Source organism: Podarcis bocagei (assembly GCF_964188305.1).
Source record: "Podarcis bocagei genome assembly, chromosome: 14".
Classification (NCBI taxonomy): Eukaryota; Metazoa; Chordata; class Lepidosauria; order Squamata; family Lacertidae; genus Podarcis; species Podarcis bocagei.
Genome location: NC_138139.1, coordinates 49,901,886 through 49,915,753, shown reverse-complemented (window position 1 = coordinate 49,915,753; position 13,868 = coordinate 49,901,886). Strand labels below are relative to the sequence as shown.

Sequence of the window (13,868 nt, the reverse complement as noted above, 5' to 3'; positions counted from 1 at the left end):
CTACGATTCTGTGATTTTATTCTCCCACACCGCCTCCTTGTATGCGAGCAGATGGTGGAGGGGGCAGGCTGGAGTTTAGAGATAAGGAGCCTCCCTTGTTTATCCATAGCTGGGATGAATTTTCAGTCAAGGACACAGCAACTCACATGGGCCAATTCACATAGTGCAGTTTTTAAGAGTACAGTTAAGATGTTTGCAGTATACGCTTGGAAAAGTAAATTGGAACAAACTTGTGTTGGCCCTCTAGCCTTTCCATGCGGCCCTCAGAACTCTCCCCAAGCCAACCCTTTACCAGCCCTGCTCCTTGGGTGGTTTTGCCTGGCCAGAATGTGTCCTTGGGCATTGACAATGCCTCTTGCTTGCCTGGCCCAGAGGTTGGCAAGGCAGGCATTGCTGGGTGTAAAATCCTCTGCCTTTTGCATGGCTGGGAACACAGCCAATTGCCCAAAGGGAAGAGACACAGGCAGCTCCACCCCCTTTCCCCTCTGGCCCTGCCCTCCACCAGCACGCAGCAGAAGGAGGGATGCCTGCCTGCCTGCCTGCAAGGGGATACAGGCCTTGGGCGCCCCTTGCGCACTATCTGAGGCATCCCCCAAGCGTGCCACTGCTGCAATGTGCAAAAATGCCCCTGATCTCCATTAGCGGCTACGCAACATTGGCTTCTTGGCTGCAACATCCATTCTATTTTTACTTTAAAAGGGGGGAGGGGAGGAGGGAAAAACCCCAAACCCCTTTCCTTCTTCCTGCCTGTTTCCTATTTTTGCCGTGTGCATTTTTATGCCTGCACACAAATAGCACACGGGAGGCTGCAAAGCGCTTGCGGTGTCAAGAGTGGGGTGGGGTGCGAAGTCGTGGGCGTCTGGCAGGCCCGGGGGGCTCGCGGTACCAATTAATGCAGGCCAAGCGGAAGAAGGCGAGGGCGGGGGGGGGGCAAAGGAGGGGGGGTTAGGAATAAGACACCCGGGAACTCTACCGGAGAGAAGCTGGCAAGGCAAGTGCTATTGTGAGCTCGGCTCCACAGCAGCCAGCTTGCGCGAGAGATGGATGCGTTTTTTGCTGCCCCCTCGCGATGCGTAAAAACCACCAGACTGGATTCCTTAAAAAAAAGGAAAGGAGGGAGGGAGGGAGGAAAGTCAGGGGAGGGGGCCATAAACACATCTCTGCAGACTGTCAAGGGCTGTGCTTTTATTTATTTATTTTATCCGGGGCTGCGGGAGGCGCACGGCGAGCCTTAGCAACATGAATTATTCCCCATGAATGAACCAAGGGAGTCCTCTAGCTGTCAGCCACCAGCCCGGGCTGCGTCAAGACCACCGGGCTGCCCCCGCCCGCCAGCCAATCGGCGGCCACAAAAGCCCGGACCGGATTTATGGGGGGGGGAGACCTGGTGCGGGTGGGGGGGCGTTAAGCGTTGCTTATATGGGCTTATTATATTATATTTATGCCTTTGGAGGTGCAGAAAGGGGCCAGCTGAGCAAAGGATAAACCCACCTTTCGTTCTCTTTTTATTTTTATTTTTATTTTTTTGCAGAAGCAGCCGTTGTAATGCGGAGCAGGGAAACCCGTCGCCTCCACCCGGTCGCCAGCCTCGGGCAGCGGCTGCAGCCAAGATGAACTCTGCAGGGGAGAGGCAAAGCGAATGTATTTCGGCCCGGTTGCCCGACCCTCCAGCCCATCCGCCCTCCTTTGCAATAGTACTCTAGGATGGGGACCCCCCGCCCCGGCCGCCGCGCGGAAGAGCCCCTCGCTCCAGCTCGCTTAGGTGCCTGCAGTTTCTCACCGAGACGACACCCCACCCCGGAAAGGCACAGAACTCCAGCCCAACTCCTAAGCATCTCCCGGCGTTCAGCCTGGGGGGGGGGGCGCAGGACCTCGGCTCCGGTTCCCGATCTCCTCCTCCTCTGGCATTTCCCAAGAGCCTCTCCAGGTTGGCACCGAAACCAAAACCCACTTGCAGGTTCTGATCCTCGCTGCACCTCCTGCCCTTCTCTTGAAAGCAACCCAGAGCCGGTTCAGGAGAGAAGAGAAACTCCGGCTCCACGTTTTCATTCCTCCTTCCCCGCCTCCCCCGGTTCCCCTACTTAGGAGCTGTAACCAATACTGATAAGCTAACATCTTCCACCTGGGACACGGCTACTGACAAAACCTGGCCTGGAGTTTGTTAGGGGGTGGGTTTCTTTTTCTTTTTTTCCCCTCCAACCCCCTCTCCCTTTTGCGTTTCTCCTCCTCGCAGTGAATCTCGAGGCTCTTACCTGCGCACCACCCTTTGGAACTTGCAATCCTTCGGCCAGATTTCATCGGAAATCTGAAATCCCAACAGCACCGGTCCGAGTTCACCTTTCCAGACTTTCTCCGCACGGGAAAGGTGCGGGCGAGGGGGGAGGCCAGCCGGGGAGAAAGGCTCCTGCGAAGCATCCCGCCAGGTCGCCTTGCCTTTCTCCCCCAGACGCCGGACTCTCCGAGCCCGCCTCGTCCTCCCCCTCCGTCTCTTTTTTCTGATCTGATCTATTTTTGCCTTCAAACCTCATGGTGTGTGTGTGTGTGTGCGTGTGCGTGTTTGTATATATCTGTGATCAGCTTGTAAAAAGAAGCGCCCCGATGTTTTTTGAAACAATGCCGCGTTGCTTTGGTTCGTTTGCTCCTTCGTTTGGCTTTTGTCCCCCGTCCTCCCCTCGCCGCCCCTCCCTCCTTCCCTCCGACCCCATTTGCAGTCCCCATCTGGGTCCGAGTCGACCCCCATCTCGGCCCTCCTGCCCAGCGCGGAAAAGGCGGCTCAGGCACCCAGGAAGGTCGTCTTGGAGAAAAAGTAGCTCGGTTCGATTGGGATTCGCCCCCGCCATTCACCAGCAGCGAAACTCGCGAGGGAGCTTGCAGGCTCTGCGGGATTTAAAGGAAAGGGGGAAACGAGTTTCGCGGAACACTAGCGACGTTCGATCGGGGCGGGAGGGAGAGTTTCGCACGCCTCTGCCGGCCTGCGCAGGGGTTTCGCCACACTTTCCAAGCAGATTCCCCGCTGGGTTTCACCGACTCCCAAACGCACATTGGCGCTTCTTTGGGATGGGAATATTTCTCTGTTCCTCTGGGTGGTTTCTGGGAACAGGGCACATACAGAGACGGTTGGGCACACTCCTCCCTCCTGGTGCTTTAGCCATGCCAATGCATCTCACCTTCCATTGGAGTTTGTGGCAGGCGTGTCCAGAATTTGAGCAGATCCTGGCTCGGCTCAGGCCCAAGGCATTTCCCTTCAGCGCCTGACCCGGATGGGGAGCCAGGCACTGCACCCGACTCAGAAGGGACCCTGTTGCTGCCTCCCCAAACCTGTTAAATGATTCCAACCCAGAGCTGCCTCTCCGCCTTTTTAGCAGCTGAAGCTTTTCCTGGTGAAGTGGGGAGGGGGGAAAGCTTCCACCATACACCCCCATTTCACCCTAGCTCCTGCTAAAGGGAGTCCGGCATGCCTGTGGCAGTCGGTATGCCTTTAGGGGAAGCAGCTCTCTCTGGACCTCACCGTGTGCCACCAGAACCATGGTTTGAGCCACCGCCAAAGGACCAGTAAGCCACCCCTCCACACGCCTGAGGATAAGGGTTAGATCACAGCCATGGTTTGCAGAGGGCTGTGAAAACTCATGTAGCATAAGATAAGTCTCTTGGGAAGCAAAGGTGTCGCTCACTTGAGGTGGCACCATCTTCCTTGGAGATGGCCTCCAGACGGGCTCAACCAAGTGCCACAGACCTCTTCTTTGCAGCTGGGCCCAGTCCAAGGCCTTCCGTCAATGGGCTTGCACACCAACACACATCATCAGTTTGTTCCATCCCATAAGCAGGTTCTCACTTGTCCTTTCAACGATGTCCACAGGGCAGCTTCCCACATCTTTGGTCCAGGACTTTGATGAGACCAGAAATGTGGACAGCAATGCCTAAAAAGGCAGTGGGGGAGGATGGGAGAGAGGCTTCTAGCGTAAGTTTGAGCACTTACTTCCTTTGCACAGAAGCTGAGCTGTGGTTGCACCTGCCCGGTTTTTCCCCCTGTGCATACATGCAAGCATAGCCAATAGGGCACCTTCCAAATGATGCTAACTGCAACTTCCATCATCCCTGACGGGGGTTGGTGGGAATTGAAAGTCCAGCAACTTACGGAGAGTTCCCACATTAGTTACTCCTGCTTTTGAGGGTGTCCCCTGAACAGAAGGGATCTTAGAGGACTCTTTCTGCTTAGCTATGAAATCAGAACACCCGACTACACAGCTCCAGGGTGGAAAGTTAGCCTGGAGGGGAGCGTTGGTTCAGTATTCTGGTTGCAGTCGCCCGTGGAACAGCTGTATCATCTCCCCGCTTATTAACAGGACCCAGGAATTAACAGGTACAGAATATGTGCAAGGACCGTGAATGTGCTGCTATGTTTCGAAATTCCATATTGGTGTTGCCCAGTCCAGAAAGAGGAGTACATCTGGGCCCTCTCTGCTCCCATGAAGCTCTCATGTCTACCCATCCAATGGGATCAGTAACAGCATCCTGTTGGCTTCCTTTGCCCTGTTAAGAGAGACCATGCAGATTCACGCTTGTAACCTGTCTGTTTCATGGTACCCTGCGCTCTCTGCCATCGCCATTGCTACTCTCGCAGCTTGCCCCGCAAGGTTTGGCTGGCCTGTTTCAGAAGCACACCTTATGAGGGCAGGCTGGGAAAATCCCTGTCCACCCCACCCCATGCCCCGCCACCCCCCACCACACGGCATCGTGACCCCGACGATCTTGGCTGTCTTTGAATAGCATCCTGTACATAATGACTGTAAAATGGCGAATCGTGTGTATTATATATTGCCTCATTCTATAGTGTATATATATGTATACATATACATATATATAATATATATGAAAGACTGTAAATGTTAAAACTAGTGTTCTTATTTAGTATATTGCTTCACACTGAAGATTGTGTGTAACAAGCTGTTTCTAAAAGAAGTTTATTTTCCTTAAGAGTTAAAAAGAGAGAAAAAATCAGGTCATTGCATTCAAAAACATCAATAAAGATTCAATAATTGTTTTGGATGTTTGCAGAGTCCCCTAGTAAACTATTTTTCTGCCACCCCCATCCATTGAGGGAGTAAGGATAGATTAACCAGTTGCTCTAATCACCCAATTCAGTAGGTGCCCAATAAACTTGAGCCAATCGCCTGCCAATCCAATCAATTCAGGCATCCCTCAGTCCAAGGTAGCGTACTAGGCTCCCCTAGAAAATCCTCACACCTGAGACCTACGATAGCAAGCCATCGATCGGAGGAAAGTGTCTCTTTGCAGGCAGAGGAAGATTTGAAACAGCAGCAGCGTAACAGGTACGAGGACTGCAGTGCAGATTTCAAGGTCAGGATGGGAACGAGAGAGGCAGCCTGTGCGCAGACATGTGAGGGTGTGCGTGAACATATACAGAAACCCGCCAGAGGAAGAACGATGCTATATGCATGGTCCCCACTGGTACCCGAATAATTGACCACCAAGGGACCTGACCAGCATCTCTGCTTGGAGGAAGGAGAAGATGCCCATGCAACAGCGATCACATCCACTGTTTTAACTAAGGGATGTGGAACCTGTTGCCTCCTAGTTGTTGGACTACAACCCCCATCGCCCCTGACCTTGGGTTCATGCTGTCTGAGGCTGATGGGAGTCGCAGTCCACAGGAACTGGAAGACCAGAAGCTCCACACCCTTGGTTTAAACACGGAAGGTGCGTTCACACATCTTCGCTACTCAACAACTATACTACCAAAGGAATATGTGCACAGGCTATTAGGTCATTACAGATGATGTATCAAGGTTCCAACCCTTTTATGGGAGTCAATTTGCACAATCTAGTGCGAAGTGGGTGCAAATAGGGGTCTTTATAAGAAAAGAAGGTTTGCCTGTTTGGACAGCACAAAGTTGCTTTGGCCAGGCATAGCCTTTCTGGATCAAAGAGAAGCTGCATCCAGTCTCGCATCCTCCTTTCAGTCTTGCATTCAGTGGCCAGCCAGACGCTTTCAGGCAAGGCGTCAAAGCAAGACCACTGGTGCTCCTGGAGACCTGGGTCTTCACTAGAGCAGTGTTTCCCAACCACTGTTCCGCGGCACACTAGTGTGCCGCGAGATGTTGCCTGGTGTGCCGCGAGATGTTGCCTGGAGGGAGGCGGGTGAGTCGGGCGGCGAGAGGCGGGGCGGTGGCGTCGAGGAGAGGCCGCCCGGCGCGGGGCTCTCGCCGTCTGCCTGCCTGGCTGCCTGCGAGCTCGGCGGGCAGCGCCTCCGTCCGCAGCGCCCGCCTCGCGGCTCTCATTCCCTGCCAAAGCTCACCCAGCCAAGCCGCGCTCTCCTTCCTGCCTCGCTTTGCTGCCTCCTCCCCCCCCACCCCCAAAGCTTGGAGGTTCCCCGGCAAGGGGGAGGAGAAAAAATTGAAACTTACACTTTTGTGCATCCCTCCCGGCGTGACGCTGCGCGCTGTCGTCACGGGGCTGTAATGGTGGTGTGCCTCGAGATTTTTTTCATCAAATAAGTGTGCCTTTGCCCAAAAAAGGTTGGGAAACACTGAACTAGAGCACTGCCTCTCTGAACCTGGAGACTTCATACAAACCACCGTAACGAACCGCCATTGGCAAACTTGTCTGTGGTCCACCCATGGATTTGAACGGAGACACGTGGGTCTCAAATGGCAGGTGGTCTCTTTCCCACTCCTCTCCGTGACCTGCTGAGCCCCGCTCAAGCATACTGTATTCCTTTCCCACTCCTTCAATAAAGTGTCACAGACAAAAGAGGTATAAATAAGTAGGTCTTTTATTTTATCATCTGTACAAAAAAACCTCACGCTATGAAAATAACTTTTAAATGGAAGAGGCGTGGCTGAGCAATGCAGATTGAGGAGGGGTGGGGTGCCCTAATATATCTCTCACACACAGAAACACCCCCGAAATGCTCCTGCAACAGAAGCCCTGAAGAGGGCACAGTTCATATTCCCACCATGATTAGGCCGGACCTTCCTGCCTCTTCCATCACACTTGCGCCCCGCAAGAGGAAATTTCTCCATAGCAACAACATCCTTAACCCAGACAGCGTGATGGAACCAACACTGGGGGTGCTTGCTGTTAGGACCAAAAATCTATTTGGAGGGATAGAAAATGAAGCAGCCTGCCCCTCTGACCTTTCATCGTTTCCCTTCCCGTACACTCGTGAAACAAAATAAAAAACCCCAGAGAGAATAGTCTGCTTTTTCTTAAATGGGCTGGCCGCCTTTTCTAGCAGGACTCCGGTGCCTTTTAACAGCTGATCGGCAGGCAGAAATTCAACCGATGAAGTGCCCACAGCCAGCAGCTCCAAGAATTAGGGCAGTGACATGTGTTTGCGTGTGAATTCTACTTTGGGGGAAGCCTGCCAGAAAAGGAGTGGGTGGAATATACATGTGGCAAAACTTTCTTAGAAATCCATGCACACACGCCCTGCGGTGTGGTAACAAGACAGTGACCGCATGCTAGCATGGGGGTCCAGAACACCCAAGCCAGAATCCACAATTCCCAGCCCACCAAAATATAGCCAAATCATTCACAGGGAGCCACTACAAAGGGTGGAGAGAACTTTCTTCTGTAACTGAAGCACAAAGTTTCTCCTGGAGACAGTTCCACCACGTGAATATCCAAGGGGAGGGTTGCCTCGGGAAAACCCATGGCCCACCTCCAGAAAATCCCAGACCCATAGCACTCTGCCCCTTGACAGGAGTCCCCATCTGCCCTCAGAGGACGGAGGAGGAGCGAAGCGGGAGGCGTCTGACAGCAGAGACGGCTCTGGAGAAATGGAACTCACATCTAAGCTGCTCACATCTGGCCAGAGAGATGGAGGGGCATCCTGCAGTGCTGGTGGTTTGCCACCAGGGGTCCCCTTTGCCTTGTCATGGGCTGCTGGCAGGAAGTAGGGGAGACTATCTGGGGAGGTGGAGACAAGAGAGAAGAACAGAGGCCAGCCAATGGGAAACCGGGCAATTGCAAAGCCGCCAGCCCCCCCATAGGGGTGCTACAATGGAAGTGCAATGAACCACCACAAGCCATGTGTGCATTTGCAAGGGTGTGTGTGTGTGTCTCAAAATGCAGAATCTAGTTGCAAGAAACTGAACAAAATGCACTTGCATCCCAACCAGAATGGCTCTAAAAAGCAGGTTATCTCCAGCCTTTTCAGACTCAGGGACATACTTCTGACCCAAGCATGCATTTAGGGACCCAATTCCTAACCTTTCCTCATTTATTTGCATGGTGGCGCTGCTCCTGTTGCAACCCACGCTGGACTCGCTAGCAGCTCCCTGCCCGCCAGTCGAAAAACCAGTGCTGTCAAGGACGTCTGGTTTTTCCAACACTGCCTCAATGCAGCCAGCGATCAATCTCCCTTCTCCCCAGTTTCGACAGCAGGATAAACACGCTCACCTTCTCGGAAAACACCACTTGCTTGCTTGCGCTCCCCACCCCCCAAGTCACATAGGTCTGCTCAGCACACACAGCCACAAGGAGAGGGGCTCCCCCCACAGAACTTAGGGGGAGATGAGAGAGTAGCCCTGCAGAGTAATGATTACCTAGAGAGAGAGAAAGAGGGGGGAGAGCCGGGCTTCTGCAGGCCACGCCAGATCCTTTGTCTCGCCTGCCAGAGTCCAGGAGAATACACGCGCCATGTGCTTGGAGGGGTCGCCTTCCCTCTCTGCCCTCTTCCTCCTCCCCACAAGTCCTCCTCGGTGCCCCCTCTCTCTAGCTGGAGGTGACAGTGGACCCGCTTCCCAGCCGGATGATCATCTGCTGGCACTCGTGAAGTGTCCTTTTGTCCCCCAGCTTCTCCAGGGATCGGGCCGCCTCCGCCAACATGCCCATCCTCTGACCGGGACCCAGAAGGAAGGCGGGGGGCAGGTAAGAGCAGGCGAGGAGGAGGGCCTCGGCCTGCTCTCGCGCCGTCGGCTGGCTCTCGTGGTCGCTGGCTGGAAAGGAAAACAATGTCGGAAGCTCAGCGGGATGGGGCACGGAAGCAGGAGGTGGCCCTGCGCGAAAGGACAGGCCACCCCCAGGGCCAGATTGAGGTTCGATGAGGCCCTAAGCTACTGAAGGTAATGGGGCCCTTTCTATGGCCAGGTGTCCCTTGTCAACAACAAATTGTGTTGAATATATGCTATAAGGTCATTTATGACCCTAATAGGCATCTAAAGCCATTTGCACATAACAAAATATGTATTTTATCAAAGTAATTGTTGAACTGAAATACAATTAAGAAGTATATTAACAGTGAAATACAATTAAGAAGTAGTATATTAATAGTGAAATAATTATTAAGCTCTAACTGTATGTAGGTTTTATTTTATTTGTTTTTCATCTTATATTTTGGAAATGTACATCCATTTTTTCAATTTAAAAGCTAAATTGTTTAGCTTATATGTAAATCCGGCACTGGCCATTCCCCCCCTGAAGGCAGCGTGGTGCAATGGTTAGCATGTTGGAGAGTGTCCAAGGTTCGAATCCCCCACACGGCCATGAAGCTCACCGGGGGACCTTGGGAGCCAGTCACCACCTCTCTAAACCTAACCTACCTCACTGGGTGGTCTGGGGGATTAAATAGGAGGGGAAGAACCATGTAAGACACCTGGGGGGGCAGGAATGGGGGGGGGTGTAAATGCAATGAATGGATTAATAAGGCTGCATCACTGTCTAGCACCAGGGCCAATTCAGAGACCCACAGCTTATTGTCACTCCTAATGCTGAGCTCTACCCTTTCAACTAGGGACGCGGGTGGCGCTGTGGGTTAAACCACAGAGCCTAGGACTTCCCAATCAGAAGGTCGGCGGTTCGAATCCCCACAACAAGGTGAGCTCCCGTTGCTCGGTCCCTGCTCCTGCCTACCTAGCAGTTCAAAAGCACGTCAAAGTGCAAGTAGATAAATAGGTACCACTCCAGAGGGACAGTCAACAGCGTTTCTGTGTGCTGCTCTGGTTCGCCAGAAGCGGCTTAGTCATGCTGGCCACATGACCCGGAAGCTGTACGCCGGCTCCCTCGGCCAATAAAGCGAGATGAACGCCACAACCCCAGAGTCGGCCACGACTGGACCTAATGGTCAGGGGTCCCCTTACCCTTTACCCTTTCAACTATCCCTCCCTACAGACCCTCTCAGGTGTTATGATTGGGGTGGGGTGCTGCGGTGGAGACTGGCCCCTTAGGGCAAATGGGGCATGTACTCAGCTAGCCCCCACCTCTCTGCCTTCTTACAGGTGGTCCAGCGAGGAGGCAAGCAGGGCCCCAAGGCAGAAGAGGCATTCAGGTGTGAGGAGCAAGAAATAGCTCACTTGGCAGAGCATGAGACTCTTAATCGGAGGGTCGTGGGTTTGAGCCCCACATTGGGTGAAAGATTCCTGTATTGCAGGGGGTTGGACTAGATGGCCCTAGGGATCCCATTCTAACTATGATTCTATGAAATCACCCGCATTCAGAGGGAAAGGCTGTAGCTCAGTTGCAGAACACCTGCCTTGCATGCAGAAGGTTCAATCCCCAAAGACATCTCCAGGTGGGGCTGGGAATCTCCCCAAAGAGTCACTGCAGATCAGTGGAGGCAGTACTGAGCTGGATGGACCAGTGGGTCTGATTCGGAGTAAGGCAGCTTACGGTGGTTCATGCATGGACCAAGCCCACACCCCTGTCACTCACCTCCTTTGATGCTCGAGGCAACTCTCCTGCGCAGGCTGCGGTCCAGCAGCTGGTGGGTCCGGGTGGGGCTGGCTCGGGCCATCAGCCGGGCCGTCGCCTCATGGAGGAACACCTGTGGGGGGCAGGCCAGAGTCAGGAACCACCACACTCCCCCCAGCACCACCCACCGCTGCCTCTCACCAGAACCGCCACAAAAACCAGCGCTGTGTCGAGATCTCTCTCCCAGGGTCTCTAAAGTTTCTGTCCTCTGCAAAAGAGGTTTCAGGTTCCCTGCCTTGTTCTCAGAGCACTTATTTAGAAATCTGTCAGAATTCTGGTGGCCAAAGGCTTTCGAGCAGACTTCCCCGTGGCAAGGCAGCCAACTCTCACACGGATGTGTGCTTTTCTTTACAGGAAATATTTCTCCAGCGCTTTGCAGCCTCCCCAGCTGCCTGCAGTTCCTGATCTGGTTTAATTGATGGCTGGGCACCCAGGGAGGCTGCAGAGCACAGACCACCAGCGAGATGAGTTGCAGAATGAAAGAAGGGATGCTCACAACAAACACCCCTTGGCCATCAAAAGGAAGGCAAGGATGACACAGACCCTGCACCTGTGAGGATTTCAGCAAAAATTTGAAACTTAGCACCCTTAACAGACTACAGCCCCCAGGATTTGGGGGGGGGGCTTGACTTTTAACATGGTATATGATGCAGATGTGACCTCAGAGCCTCACAACACGCAGAGGGCTGCAAATTCCACATTGTCAAGCCCTTAACAGCTTGGGACCAGTTTAATTACAAGATCTGCCCACTCGACCAACTGATCAGTGGAAACGGCACTGCTAGAGGTGCCACATAATACCCATTCCACATTTGTAAGAACTCGATATTTTAGTGTGGAAACACCTCCACTTTGGAACTCCCTGCCTATTGATAGCAAGCAGGTGCCTTCAAGTGTAATCTCCAATTCCTGCACAGACAAGTCTATTCGGATGCTGAGAAAGCGGATGGGAGTTCTGACCACTTTCTAGTCCATTGCTACGTTAACATTATGAAAGCTTTAAATTATTGCTGATTTCATGGTATTATCTTTCTGGTAAACCCCTTTGAAGGTTTTTTTAAATAAAAAACAACAGCAATCGAGCTGTATATAAATTTGGTACGCAGGCTGAGACCCTACCTGCCCGCGGACTGTCTCACCAGAGTGGTGCATGCTCTGGTTATCTCCCGCTTGGACTACTGCAATGCGCTCTACGTGGAGCTACCTTTGAAGGTGACCCGGAAACTACAACTAATCCAGAATGCGGCAGCTAGACTGGTGACTGGGGGCGGCCACCAAGACCATATAACAACCGGTCCTGAAAGACCTACATTGGCTCCCAGTACGTTTTCAATTACAATTCAAAGTGTAATTGAATTGTAGGAGGAGCGTCTCCACCCCCATTCAGTAGCACCTTACTGGAAGGAATTTTTTTATTTTGACTATGGCAGACCAACACGGCTACCTATCTACTACTGGAACCATGGAATCCACCCCCATTGTTCTGCACAGACACTGAGGTCCAGCACCGAGGGCCTTCTGGCGGTTCCCTCACTGTGAGAAGCCAAGTTACAGGGAACCAGGCAGAGGGCCTTCTCGGTAGTGGCATCCTCCCTGTGGAACGCCCTCCCACCAGATGTCAAAGAGAAGAACAACTATTTTTAGAGGACATCTGAAGGCAGCCCTATTTAGGGAAACTTTTAATGTTTAACAGACCACTGTATTTTAATACTCTGTTGGAAGCCGCCCAGAGTGGCTGGGGAAACCCAGCCAGATGGGCGGGGTATAAATAATAAATTCTATTCTATTCTTCTTATGGGACAAATAAAATAAACAGACTGGAGAAGTGTCTGAGTCGGCGTGAGACAGCTTCATAGGGTGACTAAAAACCAGCGCTCTCGACAGTGACGGCCGCAACGCAGAGCCAATGAGGAGCTTACGGGAGCAGAGGAGCCCAGCGCCGCACTCACCCTGTGCATGGCAGCCTTGTCCGCTTGCGCCAGGCGCCGGAGGCTGCTGAGATCCTGCTGGAAGCCACGGAGCTCAAGGGTGGAGGCTTGGTAGGGAGCGCCATGCGGCTGCCCTGCTTGCATCTGCTGCTGCCAGAGCCGGGTGCGAGTGATGAGCAGGAGGTCACACAAGAGGAACTGTACAGCCTGAGAAAGAGAGAGAACACAAGAAAGTGAGAAGAGTCCTCCTGGATCAGGCCCATGGCCCACCTAGTCCAGCATCCTGGAAGAGCGGATTCAAGAGCTTTCCATCTGTTCGATGGAAGCAGAGGTTACATTTTCTGAGAATCCTGCAGGGAAAAAAATCTCTCAAAGGACCTCTTGATGGCATTTTACCATTGTACTGTGGAGAGTGTATTAACATATGGTCTCTGTGTGTGGTTTGGGAGCTGCACGGTCAGGGGAAAAACAATGCTGTCCAGGGTTGTAAAGACTGCGGAGAGAATAATTGGTGCACTCTTCCCACTTCGGATCAAATCTATGCTTCCAGGTGCCATAAGAAAGCTGCAGAGATAGTGCAGGATAGTGCGCACCCCGGAAATGATCTCTTCCAGATTCTGCCTTCTGGAAAAAGGTACAGGGTTATAAAGACTAGGACTAGCCGCCTGAGAAACAGTTTCTATCCAAATGCGATTTTGGTTTTAAACGCAGTGTAAGGAATCTCTATGTGAGTATATTGTATTTAAAAATGGGGTATCAGAGTTTTTAGGGGGCTAACCAGGCTGGGATAGCTGGGATAGCAGGCTTGTTGGTTTTTGAATGTCTTATGTAGATTGTTCAATTTCATGGCAATGAAAATAATGACTAGAGTTGGGGCAATAACACAACCCTGTTTAACACCTGATCCCACTGTGAATGGTTCACTTTGAGAGCCATTGTTATCTGCGATTGTTGCTGTCGCATTATCATGGAGGAGCCGAATGATGTTCACAAATTTATCTGGGCAGCCAATTTTCAGAAGGACAGTCCACAGGGCATTGCGATTTACAGTGTCGAAAGCCTTAGTCAAATCAATAAATACAGGGGTTGGATTTGCTCTCTGCGTTTTTCTGAAAGCTGTTGAGTGGTGAAAATCATGTCCACTGTCCCCCTAGAAGGCCGAAAACCATTTTGGGATTCATGAAGGGTCACCTCGGATATTGGTAAGAGACAGTTTGCTAAGATCCT

General features: G+C 52.3%; 2 protein-coding genes and 1 long non-coding RNA gene across 7 annotated transcripts in view; 1 reads left to right on the top strand and 2 right to left on the bottom strand.

Moving 5' to 3' along the window:
* The window catches only part of RAI1 (retinoic acid induced 1), a 223,109-nt gene extending 218,063 nt beyond the window's left edge, over positions 1–5,046 (top strand). For all 4 annotated transcript variants that reach the window (XM_081169360.1, XM_081169361.1, XM_081169362.1 and 1 more), the window contains one exon: positions 1,532–5,046. In XM_081169360.1, the coding sequence (XP_081025486.1) occupies positions 1,532–1,546 (15 nt within the window). In that variant the 3' untranslated portion in view covers positions 1,547–5,046. The remainder of the gene's footprint in view (positions 1–1,531) is intronic.
* LOC308573119 lies at positions 1,498–6,066 on the bottom strand. The gene is made up of 2 exons (XR_014001931.1): positions 2,253–6,066; positions 1,498–1,617 (listed from the first exon to the last, which is right to left on the bottom strand). It is a non-coding gene; the product is annotated as an uncharacterized lncRNA (long non-coding RNA).
* Positions 6,067–6,775: 709 nt separating this feature from the next.
* SREBF1 (sterol regulatory element binding transcription factor 1) overlaps positions 6,776–13,868 on the bottom strand; it is a 48,817-nt gene continuing 41,724 nt past the window's right edge. For both annotated transcript variants that reach the window (XM_081169402.1, XM_081169403.1), the window contains exons 17-19: positions 12,663–12,848; positions 10,675–10,786; positions 6,776–8,963 (exon numbers count right to left, since the gene is read on the bottom strand). In XM_081169402.1, coding sequence (XP_081025528.1) covers positions 8,740–8,963; positions 10,675–10,786; positions 12,663–12,848 — 522 coding nt within the window. In that variant the 3' untranslated portion in view covers positions 6,776–8,739. The remainder of the gene's footprint in view (positions 8,964–10,674; positions 10,787–12,662; positions 12,849–13,868) is intronic.